Consider the following 23,292-nt stretch of genomic DNA (forward strand, 5'->3'; position numbering starts at 1 on the left):
TGGCAACAGTAATAAATTTATTCCAAAAAAAAGTGTGCTCCAGAGCAGCTTGTGTAGATACTTTAAGCTCCCATCTCCTATGAATGCATTCGTGTCTGTGATATACATGTTGAGTGAGCGCTTGCTGACAGACACGTGATTATGGTGGTTTATAGGGACAGCTGGTCGGTCAGGCTCTTTGTCATGCTCCAAAGGGCTTCTTTATGAAGAGGTCATAGGTCACTGAGCTGAAATCCAGCCCCAGAGGAGAGCAGAGGGCTCTGAAGGATTGCCTGCAGCTAAAAGGTCCCACAGAAGGTTACACTCACAGATCATTTTTGAAGGATGGCCGTGGTCTATAGGCTCCCGTGTAGGCACCCGGAACTATGGGAAACAGATCTTCTATTTTTAGCCTTGGAATGGAATTCACACGCGCACACTGTCATGTCATGCTAGACGCGGGACACAAAAGATGGGAGTTCCTCGCTGGAGAATACTCATCGGAGGTTTGCTGAGAATTTTTCTGTGTGTGCTTGAGAATGTTTATCTGAGTTCATTTCACTACACTGCACACTCGTACTCTCTGCTTACACTTTGTAAATTATCTTCAGAGTGTAAAACAATGTGAAAGCACAAGAAACTTTACTTTTCTATCTTTAATCGTCTTATTTGCTGCGTTCTCCATGGGCAGCTTGGTAGTATATGTTATCGGCTTTGCAAGTTAAATAATTCCATATTTCTGGCCTGAGTTGAATGTGTGGTTAGCAGTCTTGGCATTCTTTCCACGAATGTATTTGTGTCCTTGAGTTTCAGCTCTCATACAGTGAAGTATTAAGAAAGTAAACTTTTGCCAGCAGAACTCCAACACTGGCCAGACGCTACATAATTGTGGTTGCTTACTCACTTAGGATAATAATGATGGCCGTTCGAAATAAAAATCTGTATTTTTGTTGGGTTGTTGTTTTATTTTTTTGCTGTATTACAAAGAAACCTTTGATGTTGAGTTTCTTTAAACAAAAGAGAAAATCATCCATGTGATGCAACTTTGCGTTTCATGTTAGCAAGATGGAGACGATGCCGTTAGAAAACGAGCTCAGAATATTTGAGTAGAAACCGATGGCCTGACTCAGATGAGGAACTTCGAAGCACACACGGTGAGGATTAAAAATAATACAAAGTACAACAAAAGCAAGTCAAACATGTTGCTTAAAAATTGAGAGCTTGAAAGAAATGAATACAGCATGTAGCATAAATAAGTAGCTCTTATTTTTTACTATTGTTGGTCTGATCAGACCATCAGCATTATTTTTTGAGAACTTTGCTTTTGTGTAATGTTAAAGTAAAGTTCAAAAAGAGTAATATATGTTTTCCTCTCATTTTTAGTCAGAAACAATCATGAAACAAATATTTTATCCAAGAACAACAGCAAACAAAATGTTACATATTGTAATGAGATGTCCTTAATAAGAGTTTTTTGTTTTAAAGGTTTTTTTGTTTCTCTAAATTTCACACCAAATGCACTCACAGTATAGACAGTAAATTATATCCCATCGGGAATGATCCAAATAACTGGCAACTACGTGATGAATCTCACATCCATAGCTACTTGGAATTCCTCAGTGCTCGCAGAGACCTTTGGCAGGCCTTACTAGGGTATGTGAGGCATAACCAGATGAGTGCTATCACCGAATTGTCACTAAAAAAATGCTGAATTTAAATATCGGGTTGGAAAATCTGATCTCAAGCCGTTTATTAAAGGTGAGCTGTTACAGAACTGCTGTAAATCCACGCAGATTAGTCTACCATAGATTATGAGTGTCTTTTTCCACATGACAAATCCTGTTCATCACTTTCCTTCATAATGTGTGATCAGTTATCTACACAGTAATTTCCTCTTGCATCTTTGGTCCTTCTTCAGTCGATATTAACTTGTTCTTAAAAACCTTTGGGTAGTTTTTTTTCTGTAAATCTAAAACATAACATGCATTAATGTGCATTTGAAATGTTATTTGGATTTACTTGTCAAAGGTTCAAATTGGATGTTATAAAGATTAAAAAACAGAGATTACTACACTTTCACTTTCTTAAACGTCCAGGCAGTCTGACACTGCGATTGTTATCACATTTGTAATCTGTAAGTGGTTTTTTTGTGTGTTATTTTTTTTAAACACATTCATTAAAAAGTCGTGAGTATTGCAGTTAGAGCTTTTTTTAACCACTCCAGAGGAAACACTTTAGAAAGTTCTGCCTTTTCTGGCTGATTCAGTCTCACATATTTGTGACTGAGGCCCTGTGTCTCCCAGCTCTGTCTTTGTGACGACATTTTACATTTTTTATTTTGGGGGGAAAAAAACATAAACATAGATTTTGAAACGATTCGACATCACTTAGCTGCGTCTGCATTTACGTTGTAGAGTCCTTTTACTGCCAGTAACAGACGACACTGAGCACAGTTGTGGTTAACGTTTTACGATACACTGACCTCTTAATGCAGTTTGCAGTGGCTGTTTTCCACTCACACACAATAATGTGTGTCCCCTTTGTTCTGCCTCACCATCACAGGTGGTAACCTTGTGCGTTTGATGGTTACTCAGCTTTTATCTCCCGCTGAAGGACAAAGAGAGATTTCCGTGTGCATGTATGTGTGTGTCTGTGAGATCAGTATATATAAATTAAGTGTTATTATGTAATTTTTCCAAATGGCAAATCAAGATAATCGATGTCTAGGCTGGAAGACATCATTCTGCAAAGAAGGCTGTCCACAGAATGTTCACATTAGTGCGGGAGGGAGAGTATTTACAAAGCCACATACCAGTCATAGCAAAAGGGGAAAAAATGTTGCAGTAAACTTGACATTTACAAAACCCAGTCTGGCCTACTGCACAGGTGAACTCATCTAAGCAACATGTGGAAAACAAAGAAAGACAGAAAGAAAAGAAAGACAGAAATACTTTAAACCAGGAGGCTGATGTGAAGATGATTAACAATATCTAAATCCTTTAATCTGCACATGTTTAAATTAAAGAACCTGTTTCATAAATAAGTATAAATTTCAGGCTTTATTTCCAGTGTTGGAATCAAATGTTCACTTTTTCAAAATAAGAGCCTCAGTTACTGTGCAAGATTTTCTTTTTGTTCTTGCAGACCATGTCAGGTGCTTTACCTTTAATAATAATTATATTGGCTTTTGTTGGTTTGCTAGCTCCTGCGGTTGTTTCTCTTCTGTCAAACAAAGGGCCGATGTTAATACTGCTCCCACAAACCTAAAATGTCTTTCTTAACTTGGCAACAGATTGAAATGTACAGGATTAAGCTCCATTAAAACTAAAGCAAATTATGTTTATATCAAACAGTTAGAAAATGTCAGTTTACTTGGAACAACACAGACTTCTTCAAGCTGACTGACAGTCTGAATATCCAGAAATCTTAATGCCCCAAAATCTCTCTTCAACACAGCCCGGTTCCCCGGGTTAATCCTGACCCCTGACCTTCACACTGTGATGTAACTTCCCTGCTGTTTGTTATTTTCCGTGATGTTATATCCTGTTTCTATATTTTCTTACACCACAGGAAGCAGAGCCAGCTTTGTTGCATCCCCAGGGGCATTCTTCAGTCAGAACCATCTCCAGACTCAGGCTTTGCCCACGTCACATTCTCTTTCTTCCCACTCTTTCTCTCATTAATGCATACAGTGTTACAGGCCGCGCCCTCAGTCCTGTAACAGACGTACATTCCCCAGCTGCTCTTATAATTACTCTGCAAACAGCTTTTATCAGTTTCAGTTCAGCACAGTTTACACCCATGTCACTCTATCGCTGCTGAGCAGGTGCTTTTCTTTTTTGTTATCAGCCGTCATTCGTACGGAAAATTCACTTGGAACGAAAAGAATAACACGGGCAAAAGTTGACATTATAGTGATGGAAAAATGTCAAGCTGCTTAATCTGTTCTCTTCCTTTTGCGTGGAATATGAGGTTGACATCTAGTTCAGATTTTTCCCAGATCCACATGGATCTGGGAACTGATGTCTGCACCAGTTATGACGATGTAAACCGACCACATGTAACTTCTGGGAATCAGCCCATAAAAGTCAAAAGCCATGATACCATAAATCTTGGAAATTTGGGTGATTTCTACGTCAATTTCGTCTTCTAGTCCACCTCTGGAATGATTTCAGTGTGACTGCTATTCTTAGAGTGTTATTTTGTCATCCTCTGCTGCTTTCTCTGGAATGTCACTATGAACTTGTGCCATTAGCTGTCCTGACTCGTCTGAGGGAGAACATTTAAAGGTTTATTCCACAGTGCTGTCATGTGGTAGTACACAGCACCGTGAGGTATTCTTGGTAACACTTTATAATCACCATCACTAACATTATACTTTATTATTAATGACAAATGATAGTTACCTATACATATAGATATACGCTAATAACTGAAATAGGCATATGGTAGAATGAAATAGCTAGGATCTTAGGACCTTTCGTTGGGTTCTTGTATTAAAATAAATGTGCGATAGAAAGGTGACTGTAGAGTTTTAAGCAAGTTCATAGATTTAGGCTTAGCTTAATTAGCTTCCAAGCTGAAGTTGGGCTTTTATCTCTGGCAAAGACAACCTCTACCCACAGAGCTGTGTAACAGTGCAAAGCTCAGCAGCTGAGCTAAATGGGCTCTGTTTGGGATTTGAGAAAACTCACTTGTATGAAATTTAGTAGCAGACCTCAGAAGTAATCACCACAATAACAGCAGGGCAGACATCTATTCTGTTTCCCCCTGTTGGGCCCCAGGAGTTAGTCATCCAACCAATTTAGCAGGTCCAATGATCCAGTGCCAGGCAGACAGAGCGCTCCCACCAGGGCTACACAGATGGAGAGCCAAGCAAATTAGACACGACCTCGGAGAACAAGGCAGGGGTCGTTTTCTCTCGGACACAGAAGAGAAGAACAATTCTCCAGACAGGCATGCAACCAGACCTGATTCTCATAACAGTCAACCAAAATAGTTGAGCTGAGATGTTGTTGTTATTCTACAGATTCATTGGGCCATTATACATTTGTACATCTAATGCTAATAAACAAGCCTGTATAAATATTTATTAATAATAATTCATGTTTAATACCTTTAGCATGGCCACAGATCTCTGCACTGCAGCTTCACAGATTGAATTACATAACCTTTAAGCTGATTATAAAATTGACTTGAGGAAGTGTGTCATCTTGTGCATCTCACTGGTTCGCTCCTTTTGCTCCTAAATCAATAGACACTACAGTGTGTGCGGTTGCCTACTCATCCACCCGCTATCAGGTCTGTTACCATAGCAACCTAATGAAGACTAAGAAGGCCTTTTAAAAGTATAACAGCTGAAAATAACGATCGTGGGCAGCTAACCAGCTAGCAGCAACAATCATTGTGACAAGACTTCAAATGCTGTCTCTGGTTTGACTTAACGGGAAAGAGCCGAACAAACTGAGACGAAACAAGGAGTTAGATCCTAGAAAGGCAGACTTCACTCCAACTGCTGCAAACTCACACGTCCCACTTTAGATCACCTTCTATCCACCTACTGACCAGCCAGTTGGAGGCCTCTTTGGTACCAGTGGAAGTTACAGACTGGTTAGAGATTTGACTTACTACTGTAGTTAAAGAAGATTCATTTGAAACATGTACAATAGGCCTTAACCCCCCACCCCACCCCCACCCCCTTAAGTTAAGTGATGAATAATTTGAATTGTTGTACAGTTTTCCTGCTGGGGCAGGAGGTGGGTTTCCTCAGGCTCAGCAGGATATAAGCAGAAAGACTAGTCATCCATTCATCAGCATTTTCTTTCTTATTTTAATGTCTATTTTTGTGTGTCCTTCTCTGTTGTACTCCCCCTCCCCTTTCATTCCTGCTGTCCATTGTTCTGGAGACTTAAACTGCTGCAGATGTTTCTAAAAAAAACATGGGAAACTTTCTCTCTCTCTTTTTTTTTTAACAATACTGTCATTTCTTTTTCAGTCACTCTCCTAAAAAAAACAAAATGACTGCTTTATATTTGCACCTCACAGCCTCTTGGAGATCTGATGAATATATAGGTTTTATTCAGGGGTTGCATCCCGAACTGCTTTCCCAAGTGCAGATTTTGGATCTGCACATATATGCGGCATATAAACGTATAATATAATAAAAGCCCTATGAATTACAAATTAGCGGTGTCATGCAAAGTGCTTTAGCAAATACAAGAACGTTTTCCAAACGAAGTTTCCCTGCACCTTTTAGAACAGGTTTCTGTATCTTATACTCAAAATTTCATATTGGTTTGCCACATTTATCAATAACATCACCATTGCATAACACGGATTCCATTTATTATAGTGTATGTACGATTTGTGGTGGTAGAGAGCAAAACTGAGACAGAAATCTCTGCTATAGTTTCAGCAGATCCATAGAGAACAGCAGTCTTTGGATCCTGACATAAAAACAAGATCTGTATCTGTATAAGCAAAGGAGTTACATGGAGTTAAGCATCCCAGGTATTCCATGTGTGGCTGCATCACAGCCCAGCTCTACAAACTTGTTACATTGCAGTGCTTCAGTTTTACCCTAGAAATACTGCCATTATATGGAAGACCACAGCAGCTCAGAGACCAGGCTTCTGATTGAAATTACAATCTATATACTAGATAGTAATCTGGTGAATTAGCATGCTAACCAGCTACCAGTTACCAAATGCCAGTTTATACCAACATTTTTTTCCAACATGAGAGGAAAAGTAGCAATTTTGAGATTCTGTTTTTCTTTTGCTAGTACACTTTCATCTTGTATTCCATGTATACTGTTTACTTACTGCATAGAGTGTGAGTGTTGACCGATTTATCTGCAGGCTGACAGTATCGGTCGATATTAGCTATATAACAATCTTTTGGTATCTGCATTTATAAAAGCTAATAAATTAAAATTAAAAAAGTAGAGAAGAGGCAGGAGAAACACCCTTCAACCATGTTGAGTTTGCATAGTTTATCCACCAGATGATATTCTGCAAATTCCCTGTTGGCAATACAGATGTTTGGAACACCACAAACACAAAAAAAAACAAAACAGCATCGACAGATATATGAGAATATCTGATTTTTAAATTGCCAAATATCGATACTGGTATCAAGCCTTAAAATTCTACATTTGTCATGCTTATTAGACAATGTATTATTCTGTGCAACAGTTATGGTGACATCTGAACAGCAAACCAATCCACAGACATCAGTGTCTTAAAAAAAACAAAGACAAACGTAGCTAGCTAACATTTATATTACCATCTGCAGTATATTCCTCCTTTTGGACAAAAATTGCTTGCCTCTTCCTCCTCTTCTGCTACGCAGCAAAAATTGCAAATACTGAGAATGAGAAGTGCGCATCATTCTCCACTCGACTTTTTGACAGCTCCAGGTCCACCACGCAGGTATTTCTTGTGCATTGCATGTATTCGTACGTGTCAGTGTGAATGCAAGCATGAGAAGAATGGCACGTATGAGACAGCAATAGACAAAAAGAAATCTGGCCTCAAGATGTTGCAGCATTAGATTTCCTGTTTACATCCCTCAAGGAATTAAGAACTGTAGTTACCAAGCTGCACGTCTCTATCTGGAATTGATCGGTGTATAAAAAACTGAATGGGCTTAAGTGGATGCTTCAAATGGAGGATTCATGCAGACCACTGTAGCGTTGGCCAATTTTACCCAGTTGTGATTACGGTTTTTTGACTTTCTCTTTCCATTTTAACATTTTATTACCTTTTTTGAATTTGTTTAGCAGTTAACCACAGTTGGTACTGCACCTCAAATTTCTGCACCCCCACCATTATCATACACCTACACACAGAGCACAGTGTATTTGATTGAGAGTACCGTGTGTGTGTGTGTGTGTGTGTGTGTGTGTGTGTGTGTGTGTGTGTGCTTTTTTTACCCATGTGCATGTGTCTGCTGTGCATGCAGCCAGAAATCTCATCAATGGCTCTAAGATTTTGCTGAATGTTACTATGGTAACTGCAGTGGAATTGCCTCATAAGAGAGAGCTGGTCATGTGTAGGTTGAAATAATGCTGAGGATGAAGAGCATTTAAATAATGGAAAAACAAGGTGCAAAAGAAAGGTGAGGAGTTTATGAATCAAAGAGGAAAAAGATGAAAGACTCTATAAGATTCATATCTAGACAATAAATATTTACTGAATATGTATTCTCTCCTTTCACTGTCTCATAAACATGTTCATACAGTTTGATTGCAGCCTTTGTTTTACAAAGTAATGATTTTGTCGACCGGGAAAGTGATCAGAAACTCTCTTCAGCAAAGCTGAAAGGACTGTAAATTATGAATGTGAATCCAAGCCGTAGTCAACCAGATGTGCATAGACTTTACTTCAATCTGAATGGCTTTTGAATGATAGTTCATTTGGTGTTTAAAGAATGCTGCAGCTGCTTTCTCCCTCTCCCTACAACAACTAAAATAAATCAACTGATGAAGTAAAAGTCAATTTCTGAAGTCACATTCAACAGTAAAAGTGTCTTTGATGCTCTCACTTGAACTTTTTGTCCCTGCGTGGCTTTGCTCCAAGTGCACCAGTTTCCTCAAACAATCCAAAGACATGTTATGTCATGCATGTTAGATTAATTGGTGATTCTGACGGCAGAGGTGAGGATGTGATCGTGAAGGTCTGAGTGTTAGTATCTGGACAGACACCATGTCCAACACACAGCCCACCTCTTACCCAGTATCAGCTGGATTAAGCCAAGCCCCCATTGTGTCTTGGAACCATTTAATGCCTGTGTTTACATTGAGGCTGAAATTGGATGTCACTACATTACCTTTGAGGTTATCCATGTGTAGTAATTAGAAACCAAGATAAGATGCTCAGACATAACCCTGTTTGCTTATCTTGCATGCTACTTTCAAACTGATTATCATAAAAAGATTTCTAGAAGAATGAAAAACTGAAAATTTTTGACTACTGCGGGTCACTGCTAGAGTTTAAACGTCCATAAAATCCAGCAAAAATCACTAACGTTGGCCTGGATCCACAATCCAGGACCACTATCCATCTTCCACACAGTGGATGTTCTGCTCATGAAAGTGGCTTCCGTGGGTTCCTAGGCATGCTTTGGACTACATTAATGCTTAGAAGAAGCCCAAAACTCAAACTGGACCATCTATTGGCCTATCTAACACAAGAATGTAGCTTTTTTTGGAGGACATATTATGAGGACTTAGCACCCCCAGCCTGAAATGCAAGAAACCAGCTTTTCCATTGTCTGACATTCTGAAGAGCACACTGAAGGATGCAGCAGCCTTGAGAAGTTCTGACACGTGTCCTGTCACTCAGCAGTGCGTACTCGTTTTAATGTCAACTGCTGTCAATCCTTTATGCACAGCACAGTACATATACATAGACATCTGTCTGATTTGTTGTCCTAAGGATTGCCGGGCCTTGAGATCAGAGTTTTACAGTCCCCTTTGTGTATTTTTACCAAGGATAGCGAAAATCAGTTCTCAATAACACTAATTTATTAATGGTAATGTTATCCGCAAGAACGTCTATCCATTGTAGAAGTAGCCAGTTTTGTTTTTTCTCTCCTTGAGGAACTTTTTGGTCATTAAAAAAAAGACCACATGAAGATGTAACCACCACAAACGTAGAACTTCCAGTGGTCCAGAAAAAAACACATACAGGCCTCAGCTGAAAATCCATGTCATCATCAAGTGGGTTGCCAGGAGCATCCTCGGTTGGCTAAGCATGTCATCAGGACTGGCAGAGTGGTTTCATGGCTGCAGCGGTGTGTGGGGTGTGTGGGGTGTGTGGGCTGTGTGAGCGTATATGTACGCGCTGGAAATAGAGTGTATAATAGCAGGTGACAGGGCACAGTGGGTCACTAATTACAGATTTGTAAGTGTGTATGTGTCTGTGTATGTACGCAGGCCGGTGTTAGAGCAGCGGACAGGGTTACGGCTGTGGATTTCATTAGGTGAAGTGCTTGGCGACAGACTGTGGTGTAACCGCTCCGAGGGTCCGTTGCTGACATTCGGTCACTGTGGTAATTTTGAGAGTTTTTGAAAGTTATTCAACCAAAACCTTAAATGTTCAGCTTCACCTGCTTCAAAGAAGAAAAATGAAAAATCACATGTGTCCGTCATTTCCTTTCATTTAATTTTAAAGGCCTTGAATTTCTTTCTTTCTGTGAATCATCTAATAAAAGGAGACTGCACCATTGAAACACTGACGAAACCACCTGAAAGTAAGCACTGCTTCATTTTTATTTCCGAATAGGGTCAAAATTGTAACAATAGACCAGAAATAAATAGCTTAATGTTTCATATTCTGTACAAGCTTTGCAGCCATTTGGTTACATTAGCAGCATCTCTCTATGGTAGATGTTACACCTTCACAGTGTAACATCTAGCATATGTGATAGGTTGCAGTGAAATTCTCTAAAGACACGCACAGTTCCCAGTATATGTACTGTATAAATGCCCATGGTATTTATATTACCTACTGCTGGTTTCATGTTCCCTTTAATATTAATTGTAAAACCTCTGATCTGGTTTGCAACATTGAACATGATATAAGTCTGAATGCATCCAGTCTCACTGATAGGCCTGAAACTTTAATGGACATCTTGCTGTTGCATCTTTATTCCGTAGCTCAGTAAAAGACATGATTCTTTTGGAGAGTTGCTTTGAAGAAGGGGAACACGTCTGCAACCAGTTGTAGTCAGCTGCCATCTTCAAAGCAACTTTGGCCCATCAAAATGAGATAAAAATGGCAGTAAGACAGAGTCAGTTTGCAGCTCATTGAAGTTAAGTTGAATCAAGTTAGCCTGTGAAGGTTCTCAGTCATCCAGGTCATCGTAGTCAAAGGAGCTTGCACACCTTGGCTCAGGTGATTAGAGGATCATCAGGGGGTCCTTTTGTCCCTCTTTGGGGGGATACTCCCACTGGGTTTAAATCTGGGACTCTCCACCATTTTACCTTAGAACTGAAGAAGCTTCTCGGATGAGAGGTGAAACGTCTTCAAGCAACTTAAAGAAGTCCAGACGCTTTTCTTTGCAAGCTCCTTTGACAATCAAGTTAGCCTGAAATCTGTTCTGAGCTGACAGAGTCACAGATTGCGAGTTACAGCCTTGCAGAAATGTAAATGAATGGATTCTCATAACTGTATATACTATACAGCCTCAGCGATTCTCACAGGAACTACTGAAGTTTAAGAAATCTCTGACTTAGTGCAACATTTTTCACTTGAAGTTCATTTCCTGGTTGAGTAAGTGTTAAAAACAAAATCACATGATCTTAATATCAGGGAAGGACTGCAGCGAACTCCACTCATGTTGTTGTAAAGCACTGTTACCAGTTTGTCTGGTGCTTTGAGTTATATTGAAAACTAATTACATAATCATCAGCTTAGCTGCACTAAACTGTGACAGTAAACGCAGTGAACATGTCGGCCTCGCATCTTAAGAATGTAGCTCAAAGTGCAGCTGGGCTTAAGACCACCTTTAGTGCTGCTTGCATAGCTGCTGTTTTTTAGAGCAGTTAGAAAGAAAAAGAAAATGAATTTGTGGTGTCTGACCATGTTGGAAATACAGTGTTTATATTGGCCACTCTCAGAGAAAAAGCCAGCTGTAATATCATGAGGCAGGACATGATAATTGTTTAGATATGGGGACAGTGCCTCACTGTAGGCCTTCGTAGCGCTGCGTTTGGTTGCTCACAGAAAAGCTAGAGAAACAGCTGTGTGACAAACAAAAAGGAGAGAAGTTCAAACCCTGCATACTATTTGACCATTTATTCCTGTTTAACTTTTGTCAGAATTCATACTTTGGGATTATAGCATGCATCTGTGCCCTAAGAGTCCGTGTTAGCAGAAGTCTTTTAATAAAAAGTAAACAAAGGCGATTGTGTCATCAGTCACATGGTCCTCAAGCAGTTGATTATGACTGTAGCACCCAAGCATCAGGGCACTTTTCATTACCCTGTTTACTGAAGAGAAGTGGTAGCTGTTCTATAGCGCCTGCCTGGTTATTGTACCATGATTTAGAGCATGGCTGCAGCTCAGATAATTCAGCACTCACTTAACTTATCACTTCTCAAATAGCCTTGCTTACACTGGGGATATTTTTCCTTGGTGACGGCCTTAGTCAAACCTTGATATGACCTGAACTTGCTGGTGGGTTGGACTGCAAAGAAGTCACCTTCTCTTTTATGCTTCTCATTTCTCTCTGAGATTGCAGTATTCAGCTAAGTACTGTGAACAAGCTGTTCGTCGTGACGTAAAAAAAGAGGCTTTCATTTCCTATGGTTTCCTAAAACATGCTTTTTTATTCATGGTGGTTTTGAGGACATAAGTGACTCATTTCCTTTTCAGAGTGCAGGCCAAGGCAGGCCTAACAGCACATCGCACAGAGCTGAATATATACTGTACACAAATGTACACAACCTCAACACATCAATTCCAAAGCATATGCAGTCACCATATCTTGGTACTTATAAATATACTGTGATTGCATTCATACTGAAAAGTATGCCTGTGCATATATTGTACACTCACATACACACTGACACTATAGTTAGTATAATGAGAGCACAATCTCTCTGAGATTAGGAGCAAGCACTTCCTGTTTGTGTCGCCAAAAGGGCAGATAAGCCCACCTCACAGCTGTACTTGTCAGTATTTCCATGTCTTACTGAGTCTCCAGTGCAGTAATAAAGAAAATAAATAAGGCGTCATCGAGAAATAATATCTTAACTGAATGCAGACAAAACAAAAGTGGCATTATATAACACGATTGTGCTTGGGAGTGGACATTTTAAGAAGAAACAGTGTGCTTGGGTATTTGAATGACCCAGTTGTTAAGCATTTTGATTTTATATAGCCTAACTAGGAAACAGTGAAATACAGGGTGATTATCAAGACACATAAAAGAATAAAGTAAATACACAAATAAAAATCAGCTCCCTGAGATGCTTCATGATCTTCTTAGCCAACAGTCACCAATTGCTCAACAAGAAATCTGACGAGCAGCTTTTATGAGCGCCGTCGCTTTTACTGTCTTAAAAGTAATACAATGGTCCATTTGCTCTAGCTATATAGCCAAAGTTAATGAATCATCATTGTCGCTATTTTAAGTAAACGTTCTCACTTTACACGAACATTTCAGCTCAGAGCCTGCAGATGGGGATCGTAAAGCTTTAACCTCTTCATAAAGATCTGGACCGCAAACACTGATATCACTAGTTCCAGGAAGACAATAGAGAAATTGTCTTTCTCGAGAGGTTATGAATCTAACGATGTTTGTTAAGCAGATCAGTCTTCAAATCATTTGACTGTGCTGCCTTTTCCTTCCAGCACATCTAAGCCCAGTTAAGTGTGTTTGCGGAGATTTTATAGAGTAATTAAATCCATGTACTTTTGGTGCTGTGTGCACTCAGGGTCCACAGAGCTATTTTTATTTTCCATGGAAAGTTCCATTAGTTTTAAAAAAAGAGTGCTCAACGTAACGTCTGAGGGGTTTGCTTACATTTTTGCTTCATATCAGGCAAAGCCGCTAAAGGAGACAGCAGCTAGCTCATCTGTGTAGCTGATAGTCCAGATATGAACTTGTGCTTTATAAAGAAAAACAGACACATTTGATTATACCAGTTGATGACACAGCACAGGTCTAAACTGAGCAACTCCTCAGTGGAAAATTTGTATGCAACTCTCACCTTTGCAAAACGTTTTTTTCATTGCATGTTTCACACTAATAGACATTTGTTCTTTGTGGCTGTATAATATGACTCATGGAGTTATAGGATAGTACAAAGATGGTTAACACAGTGGTTAACACTAGAAGCACTAGAAATTACATTATTACTTTTGTCACATTGCAAATTCAAGCTCGCTGTCTTCTCTGTGTTCCCAGCTGTGAGCTGAGTGATTGACAGGACCGACGACATGGGGAAGCAGAACAGCAAGCTCCGCCCTGAGGTGATGCAGGACCTGCTGGAGAGCACCGACTTCACCGAGCACGAGATCCAGGAGTGGTACAAGGGCTTCCTCAGGGACTGCCCCAGCGGGAACCTCTCCATGGAGGAGTTCAAGAAGATCTACGGTAACTTCTTCCCCTACGGAGACGCTTCAAAGTTCGCCGAACACGTCTTCCGCACGTTCGACGCTAACGGGGATGGGACAATAGACTTTCGGGAGTTTATCATCGCGCTGAGCGTGACGTCGCGCGGCAAGCTGGAGCAGAAGCTGAAATGGGCCTTCAGTATGTACGACCTGGACGGGAACGGGTACATCAGTAAAGCTGAGATGCTGGAGATTGTGCAGGTGAGTCTTCTGTGTAGAATATGGAAAAGTGTCTAGTGTCTGTCTGGCCTCCAGCACTCTTCATGAGCAGAGAAAGGACGTTCATACAGACATGGTGCTGGATGTGCCTCCACATTGACATGATTTCTGAGAGCTACGTCATTCAGGCCCTTATTTACTGCCAGCATTAAAATGTCAGTGTACTTAAAAGGTACATTTGGATTGATTGGAAACATTCATTGTGCTGCCAAGTAAAAGCAGTTTTGGAAACACTCAGAGATTAATTAGCTCAGCTCCATCTTATATATGGCTTGTAGCCCTGTCATGATAGGAGAAGAGCAAATTTTCCCTCTGCTCCACACCTTTTACAGGAACAAATGAAACTCGGGCTCAGCCTAATCCACACTGGCTACATCGCTTTCAGTATCCTTTTGGCTTGCAGGTTCTATTATTTCTTACCCTGTCATGTTTGACTGCATGTTTCACCAGAATAAGCTACAGCGCTGGGCAGATGAGGAGGCACGTCTGTATTAAATCACACTGCTTGCTCACCTGTTGTTATTTATTAAGATAATGAAGGCAGACTAAAAAGCGCAGCACACTATGCAGACTTTCAAACGTCCAAGAAAGAAAAGGAAATAAAAGAAACAGATGAAATTCAATGAAAACTCTGATCATTTTGAAATAAGCTACATTTTGTTTTTCTGTGAAAATTTCAACATCTGCTTTCTGATCCGTGTAGCCAGGTACAGCTCACCTTTAAGACAGAAAAGCAGGATGAAAGCCGAGCGTGGGTGGCATTTCCTGCAAAAGCCTTTCGTGTAAACAGACTATTTCATGTACACACGCACAAACACAGTTTATATTTGACTTCCTTCACAATTACATGCCGGCCAGTCTCTCCCACTGCAGTTTCACTCAAATTACTCTCATCAGATCTTCAGTGTGTGAGCCATTTTCAAAACAGGCCATTTATGTTGTGTATTCTGATAATGAGGGAAGGCGGGATGGAGGAAGAACAGGAAGCAATGAGAAGAAGCAATTATTTTTTACAGATTAACCCAAAAGGAATGCAGTGTGTCTGCATATGTGACTATACATCTGTGTGTGTTACTATGGCTCTATATGGCTGAGGAGGAGGTGACTAAAAGGAATTAAGCAGTGATATATTGGTGGATAATTGTAATGAAATAAAAACTGATGCGTGCTAACACGGCCTGAATAGTTTAAGGCACAAGGCAGCTTGATGATATTTGTGTTTGGGGTGGTCTCTATGAGTCATCCCATCCAGCGTGCTGTGGATTAACTCTTTGTTGCTCTAAAATGTTCATTCTGGCATCAATAATAATAAGTGCTGTGAATATAATTGATTTTGTTTTCACCAATGCATGGTGGCTTTACTTTTACTTTCTCTCAGCACAATCTGAACCACTGTTTAGATGACAATGCCTTAAACCTGAGCTAAGCCAGGCTGTGTTGCTTCACCTATCATTGCTTCAAGGCTAAATTAGTCCCATTACTTTAAGACCACTATGAGTCAGACTTCACACTGTCACTTCTTTCTACACCATAAACCCTCTGCCCATTTTCCAGTAAAAGGTGGCACTGTTCACAAGGACAAAAGAACAGAAAGCAGTGACTCAGATGCTCGCGTCTATTCAGCTGATGTGAATATGAATGAATTTTGAAGAAACACGTGTGAGTGCAAGTATGTTGCAAATGGTAACGCTTTAAGTGCATAATTATGAAGAACTCTGTGCCATCTTAACTTTTTAGTGTCACGTGCAGACGTGCACGCTATGTTCATCTATTTTTGTCTTTGGCTTGTAGTCTGTTTTAGAGCCCCTTGCCTCTGCAGAGAAAAAGCTTGCTTTAATTCAGTTCAATTCAGCTTTATTTAAATCACGCCAATTCACAATTTTATATTGTAAGATAAAACCGTACAATATTAGAACGAAACCCCCAACAATAAGACAATGAACAAGCACTTGGTGAGAGTGGGAAGGAAGAACTCCTGTTTAACAGGAAGAAACCTCAGTCAGGCTCAGGGAGGGGCAGCCATGTGCCGTGACCAGTTGAGGGGAAAGAGGAGAGATATTAGACAAAAGGCAAATCATAAGAGAGTAAGCCAGAGTTTAATAACTGCTGAAAATTACATGTATAAACACATAGGTGAGGTAAGGAACAAAGAAACACTGGGCATAAGCATAAGCCCCCAGCAGGCTAGGCCTATTTCATCTTAACTAAGGGAGGATTCAGGGACACCTGATCCAGCCTTAACTATAACCTTCATCAAAGAGGAAAGGTTTAAGCTTAATCTTAAAGGTAGACTGGGTGTCTGTCTCCCAAATCCAAAGAAGAAGAGGGGTCTGGAAGCTCCAGGCTCTGCCTCTGATTTTGAAAACGTTATTTTAGAGTTTTCAGACAGACCTTTAAAAGGAATTGCTAAAGTTAAAAAAGAATCCTTGAATCTGACTAAAGCCTGCAGATTAGTGTGATCACAGTCACACGCTGCTTCCAGTAGAATCAGACGGCAGATCCGACAGGTGACTCATAAAGGTAAATGCATCCATTTTCTCCTGTGTATCTGTGTCCCGATGATAATGGTGAAAGGTTAACAGTAGTAGCTCTGCATCCAATTGCCTGTAGATCTTTCTGGTTCCCTGATATTTCCTTGTAGCACCACCAGCACCAGCTCCCATGTGTTGCTTGGTTTATTATATACATTACTGTCTAGCTCAGAATGAATTGCAATCACCTTGTTGGTCCAATGGCTGAATCTAGCACCATTATCACGTTTTAAATGTGCTTTACCAAATACCTCTAAAGATAAGACAGTGTCTTCAACCTCACATGTACAAATGGTGGCGTAGTAATGGACAAAACTAGCTAGACGTATGTTAAACATGCTGAACATCAGCCAAACAGAGCCTTGTTCACCCAAGTACAATAATCACACGAGCTCTTCTGTCTTCTTTTGTAATAAGTCATATTCTCCTCTATATTCATGTGAGAATATCTTACATGTGTTCTTATCTTGTGTCACTTGCCAGTGCTTCACTCTAAGGACCCTGTCTGTCCTCCCACTGTGGTCTTCATATTTCCCGTGCACTCTCACCTCCGTTCGCCATAGTGTCTGGGAGCTCCAGCTTTTCCCAGCTAGCTAATGCTCTCTCCTGCAGAGAGTGTGTAAATGCTGGTGATGATCATAATTAGCTTTGCTGTGAGAGTAATTGAATTGGATGGATCACCACCAGCCTGGATCATCCTTTTCAGATAATGACAAAATCTGAACTCTGTCTCATCAATAGTTGATATCTACCCTCTTTCTACCTTTCATCTGAAACGAGGTGCCTTCAGCAGAGCAGACGAGCACAGAGGGATGTCCATTGTCTCCACTGGCGAAGAAGAAGATGGCAGAGAACATTCATACTAGTAATTTAAGGGACTGAACAGAATAGCGGGGTAGATGAATAGGCAGCTGCTCGGGTGGATAAAGTCACCGTGGGAAACATATTCAGCTATGGTGTGAGGGTGATACGAAAGACTCTGTGTTGTGTTTGTGTAGCTACTGCTGACCAACTCAAACGGTGCTCAGCCGGCTCCACAAATAAGTCTGACCAAGCTGAAGCCCTCCCTCACTCTTTGCATTTCTTCCTCTGTCAATGGTGCCTTTCTGCTTTTCTGTATTATACTGAGGGAAGGTAAAAACCAAGAGCCCTGTGCAATCCTGCTTTTCTTCTCCCTCAAGTTTACAAGTGGCTAGGTTATAGTCTTTTTCTCTCTATTTGCCCTCACACACCTGTGCCTTTGTTTCTGGCTTCACTGGAGACATTATTGTGTGCTTGCTCAAGGCATATAAAAGAGCCTTCTCTCTCCCTGTGACATTCAGGCTGTACAATGGGTACTACTTAGATGGCTGAAGCTTGACTCTACAATTGAAAATAAGAAACCTATACAGGTGCTACAGATAAATTATAAGAAATTTACTGGCAGAGAAGAAAAAAATGCCCAGGCAAAGTCCAGGAGATATAACAAGAATCCAAAGTAAGAGTGGGAAGTGAGAGTTGAGATGGAGACAGGCAATTACTGTAGGGAGGATACAGCATTTGGCAGGGTGTCATATGTGAAGAGAAAACCACAGAAAGACCTGACTTATTAAGACAAAGATTGTTGTCTTTGGATGCAGGGGAAGAAAGAGCAAGGCTGAGGAACTGGCTTTACTTTTGGTTTAGGAGGCTAACTCCGGTAAAGCCAGTGTTATTCAGTAATATGACAGGTAGCGGTGGGCGATATAGCCTCTAAATTGTATCACAGTATTTCTTGAAAATTTGCAGTAGCAATAATTGTGACTATGTAGGAAAAAAATACCCGCGTTTCCAATGAACAACTGTCACTGATGACATACTTCCTGATTTGAAATGTCAATCTAATGAAATAATGTTTGAGCACATTTAAAAGGAAGCTTAAGGATAATGAAGAATCTCTCATTTCTATGGTAATTTCATTTTAATTGGAGATAAATTATCTGAATTTCAGGAGCGAGACAACACGTCCAAACGCACCCCTTCTGGTTTTATCTATATACGACCCCCCAGCTCTACAAGCTGTTCGTTCTCGTTTTCGGGCCCCACCCTCCCTGCCAATTCATATTTAAGCCATTCGCCTTTATCTACTAAAAAAAACGCCGTCAAAACTAAAATGAGGACATGGGTCCAGCTAGTGAATGGAGAGAGACGGAATATCAACCAAAAATCCTGAAATTACATAAAAGTTATAAATTCTTCTGCTTGTCATTGAGTAAAACAAGGTTGTTGTTGGAAGTTGTTGGAAGACAACTTTCTGTAGAACTTTAGACAATAACCTCAGGATTGGTCTTTAGAATTTCGATTGGATTTCTTTATAAGAGGTGGGGTAGTTGCGGTTTTTAAAATATGTTGTGCCAGAACCAGTGACTAAAAATGAATTCATAATGGAGGAAATCCAAGGCTCAGTGAAGCTAAAGCTCTCGTTGGTAGTCCTTGTTCTGCGGTGTTGTCCTCCTGCTTGCAACAGAGCTCCAAAGCGAAAGGTGCCTAGGCTGTTGAATGATGTCATAATCAGTGAAGTCGTAAGTGAGCCAGGAAGGGCAGAGGTTAGTTGGTTAGCAGTGACTAAACCTTTAAAATAAGAAGTAGAAGATTGTCCTCTGGTGTTGGCCTCTTATATAGAGCCTGTTCAAAACATGAAACACACCAAACGAATCCAATTATTACAAAAATAAAATATACAAAGGTTGTTGGGGCAACCAAATTGAGTGCACAGACCAGTATAGTTTGTTCCCTGATGTCTTTAGCTGAAGCAAACAATAGTTTACTGGAAAAACCATAAGGTGGCATTTCCAAGTATTGTATTCACAGAATCATCCGTTTAGAAAGTTCTGAACAAAAATCCTGAGACTCTCTTGGGCTCAGAGTCCTTAGCTTCACACGTCGCTTCACTTCTTACTGGCTGCTTGTAATTTGGGGATTTAGAAATGTGAGCTTATTGTACAGCGTGTTGCTTTGCTGGATTAGATGAGCAGCTAAATCCCTAACATGCAACACCGGCTCACTTTACTCACAGCACCTTGAAGGATGCCAATTAATAACAGACCCATCTCCAAAGTGAAGTCACTCTGGCTGCTTCTTGTCCCTGAACTCCCGAGCTGCCCTGCCGCTTTGGTAATAGGCAGCATAACCAGCACCTATATAAAGCTCTGGCTGCACTGTAATCACAATCATCCCTCATCTGTTCGCATGTCAGCTCCCATTCCCCTCAAAACCGCCTCCTTATTAGAGACAGATAGAGTGGGCTGTGATTTCACTGTTTACTGCCAAACAGCCTGCAATGCAACAGAAAGCAAAGGAGACACAACACTGATAAATAGACTGCGTGTTGGTCTCCAAGCCTCGCTACCTAAAGCACAAATACGCAGTCGCAGCGCGGCGAAGCAGTGCAACAAGCTGGCATATTGGAATCACTTCTGAACAGGTGGACATACTGTGGAAATATGCTCAGTAACCAGTGTGTTTGTCACCATAAATGTCCCTAATATCAATAAAGCAAATATCACAGGGGACTCTCTGGGGTTTTGCGCTCTCTGCTCGAGAGTGATTTCCAAACAGTGATTTCTGTTAACTCTGTCAAGGCACGCTACAGCAGGACAAAGTGGAAGACCTTGTTGCTTTTAGTCTGAATGGATGTTGAGTATAACAAGCCGAGTAAAAGCAGCAGGGATTTTGAAGGCTGAAAAGAAAAGCACTGCTAGCATTACCTAAGACTTCAGCTTTGGAAAGAAAAGCAATAAAAACCCCAATTTGATTACCTGCAGTATGATAAAGTTAATGTGTGTTTGTATATTTTGTTCTATGATCACTGCGTGTGTCTGCGGTGACAGATCTGACGGACCAGGGGGTATGTCCAAGGGACAGCCAATCACAATGTTTAGTTTAAATAAGCATTATTATGAACTGCAAATTATGCAAAGCTACTCTAGTGGTGTCCAAAAATAAGATTATGTAGTTGCAAATGTGGTAACCTTTAAAAAAGCAGGGAGAGAGAGAGAGAGCAGGTGAGCTATTCAAACTGTAGTTTTGTAGTAGAGTTTTTATATTGACCCAGAAACTCTCCTGGTTACAAAAATAGAATAGACGATCTCTTACAAAACTGAACAGGTCAAAATCTTCAGCACATAGACTGCATCAGGAATCCCTCCCTTTTCCATACATTATCTACAGCCTCCAAAACAGACCTCACACTCAGCTGTTCATTGTTTAATCAGCAGTAAACATAAGCAATAAACCGTTCAGTAATCATAAATGTTTTTAAAAAGAGGCTAAAACTATCCAATCACATAACGCAAGATACACGCAGGCAGAAGCAGACAAGAGGTTTCATTAGATCTGCTGCGACAATGAAAAGTCGCGTCAACCAATAGAAAAACGCTGGCCAGAATCACGCCTGTCAGCTGCAATCATTTTCAAATGTGTGTGAGATTCTACAGCTGAAGGCATAAATTAGTACCCGGCTCATCTGACCTTACTGTGTGTGTCTCTCTGTAGGCGATATATAAGATGGTGTCGTCCGTGATGAAGATGCCCGAAGATGAGTCGACACCTGAGAAGAGGACAGAGAAGATCTTCAGGCAGATGGACACCAACAGAGACGGTATGAAGTACTCTGATGTAGCATTTACTTCCAGTAGTTTTAACTTGCAGCAGATGAAATTATCCACACTTCACACAGCCTAGTTTATAAAGTGCACAAAGACTATTATTCCCTGTGTATTGATCTTTGATCTCTCTCACTGATAATTGCTTTAGGATGTTTATCACTCTGGATGAAAGGTTAACCTCTTTTTTGTCCCACATGTATTAAATCTAAATATTGTATTTATGAGTATGCATCTAAATTTTCTCATGCTAAAACAGTTTGTTGTTTGAGTGATTCAATGAGAGCACGCTGTTTGTAACTACCACCTGGTTAGCTGTCACCAAAGTCTCCTTTTTTACGAAGCCCTGCATTGCCAGCACCATTCACATACGTCACACTTGAGATTCATACACAGTTAGACTTGTGCAGCTCTCTGATGCATCAGTAATGCTCTGTGTCGTGATCCCTAAGCACAGGAGAGGCACAAATAAGACAGGAGGAAGAGAGAGATGGATGATGGTGCTGGGTGGGGCAGTGATGGAGAGGAAAAGGGAGAAAAATGGGAGCAAGATGACGCAAGAGCAAGAGAGCACAATGACTAAAGCATGGAAGTGTCTTTTACTTCTTGTAATGAGAATCACAAGTGGAGAACAACTCCTGGGGAGATTTAGTCTGTTTGTTAGTGATCAGAGAAGAGAGGACCTGTCTCAACACTGCCACCTTTTGGTGAGAAGCGGAACATATTAGAATGTACCGTTCATGTTGTAAAGCCTCTGAACTAAAGATGCTACCAAATAAGCATAAGAAATTAACCCTGAAATTGTTATAATCTCACTTAAAATGTTAATGGACCCAACACAGTCACACTTCACGGACAAACGCAGGAACGTTTCCTGTTTGAGGATTTTCTTCGCCAGTGTGTTGCACTAACATGGAATGCAGTTTTTTTATCTCACACTGTTTTGGTATATATGATTCTTTCTTCTTCAGCTGTGCACGTAAATATGAATTATAAAAAGATCATTTTTGTTCTGATGTTTTTAGGCAAACTGTCTCTGGAAGAGTTCATCAAAGGAGCAAAGAGCGACCCCTCCATCGTGCGCCTGTTGCAGTGCGACCCCAGCAGTGCTGGACAGTTCTAAATCTGAGGCATCGACACAACCTGTAAGGCTCCTTTAAGCAGTAAAATTCACTTCTGTCTCTATCTTTGAAGTTAAAGTTTAGTTAAAGGTAAATTTAAACTTGAGAGTGTAAAAGAGAAACACCGATCCAACAAGTTTAGAGTCGTGCTAGGCGTGCTGACGGTGCTGCTGTGTGGTCGGATCGGTGGAGGGCTGAGGTTCAGCCTTAGGAACAAACCCGCTTCTCCTACGAACGGTTTTGCCTTGCGGGCAGAGAAGACGTCTGCTGGAGGGAATCTATTCCGAGGCTGCGTGCGCAGTGTAGGATGTGGGATGGGTCATCCACAGTGTCAGTGACTTTGTGGCTGCATGTAATTCATGGACTGACATGAGAGACTTTGTAGGAGGTGGCCTGGTATTTTGGAGCAGGTGCTGATGCTCAGAAGAAGCTTCTTCTTTTTAAAGCCTCCGTGTGTAGGATAGCTACAATGTTTCTGTGAGCACCTCTCTCTTTTTTTCTGTCTTGATGGTTCTGAGCTTTCAGCAGGAGCTGCAGCACTACAAGACAAACCTTCCCGATGTCAGCTGTAACTTCAAGAGCCAAGAATCAGATAATGTGAAGAGGAGATCTGTGAGTCAACAGATGAGTTACAACAGCAATCTGACAGCAGCGTGTCACAAGATGAGGTTGTGGTTTGTTGAAATCAGTG

General features: G+C 40.7%; 1 protein-coding gene across 3 annotated transcripts in view; it reads left to right on the forward strand.

Annotated features, from left to right (window-relative positions):
* The window catches only part of ncalda (neurocalcin delta a), a 66,134-nt gene that overhangs the window by 37,523 nt on the left and 5,319 nt on the right, over positions 1 to 23,292 (forward strand). For all 3 annotated transcript variants that reach the window (XM_005456774.4, XM_005456773.4, XM_003452092.5), the window contains 3 exons: positions 13,900 to 14,309; positions 21,371 to 21,476; positions 22,506 to 22,625. In XM_005456774.4, coding sequence (XP_005456831.1) covers positions 13,932 to 14,309; positions 21,371 to 21,476; positions 22,506 to 22,603 — 582 coding nt within the window. In that variant the 5' untranslated portion in view covers positions 13,900 to 13,931 and the 3' untranslated portion in view covers positions 22,604 to 22,625. The remainder of the gene's footprint in view (positions 1 to 13,899; positions 14,310 to 21,370; positions 21,477 to 22,505; positions 22,626 to 23,292) is intronic.

The sequence above is a fragment of the Oreochromis niloticus genome, linkage group LG11 (genome assembly GCF_001858045.2).
Source record: "Oreochromis niloticus isolate F11D_XX linkage group LG11, O_niloticus_UMD_NMBU, whole genome shotgun sequence".
NCBI classification, from domain to species: domain Eukaryota; kingdom Metazoa; phylum Chordata; class Actinopteri; order Cichliformes; family Cichlidae; genus Oreochromis; species Oreochromis niloticus.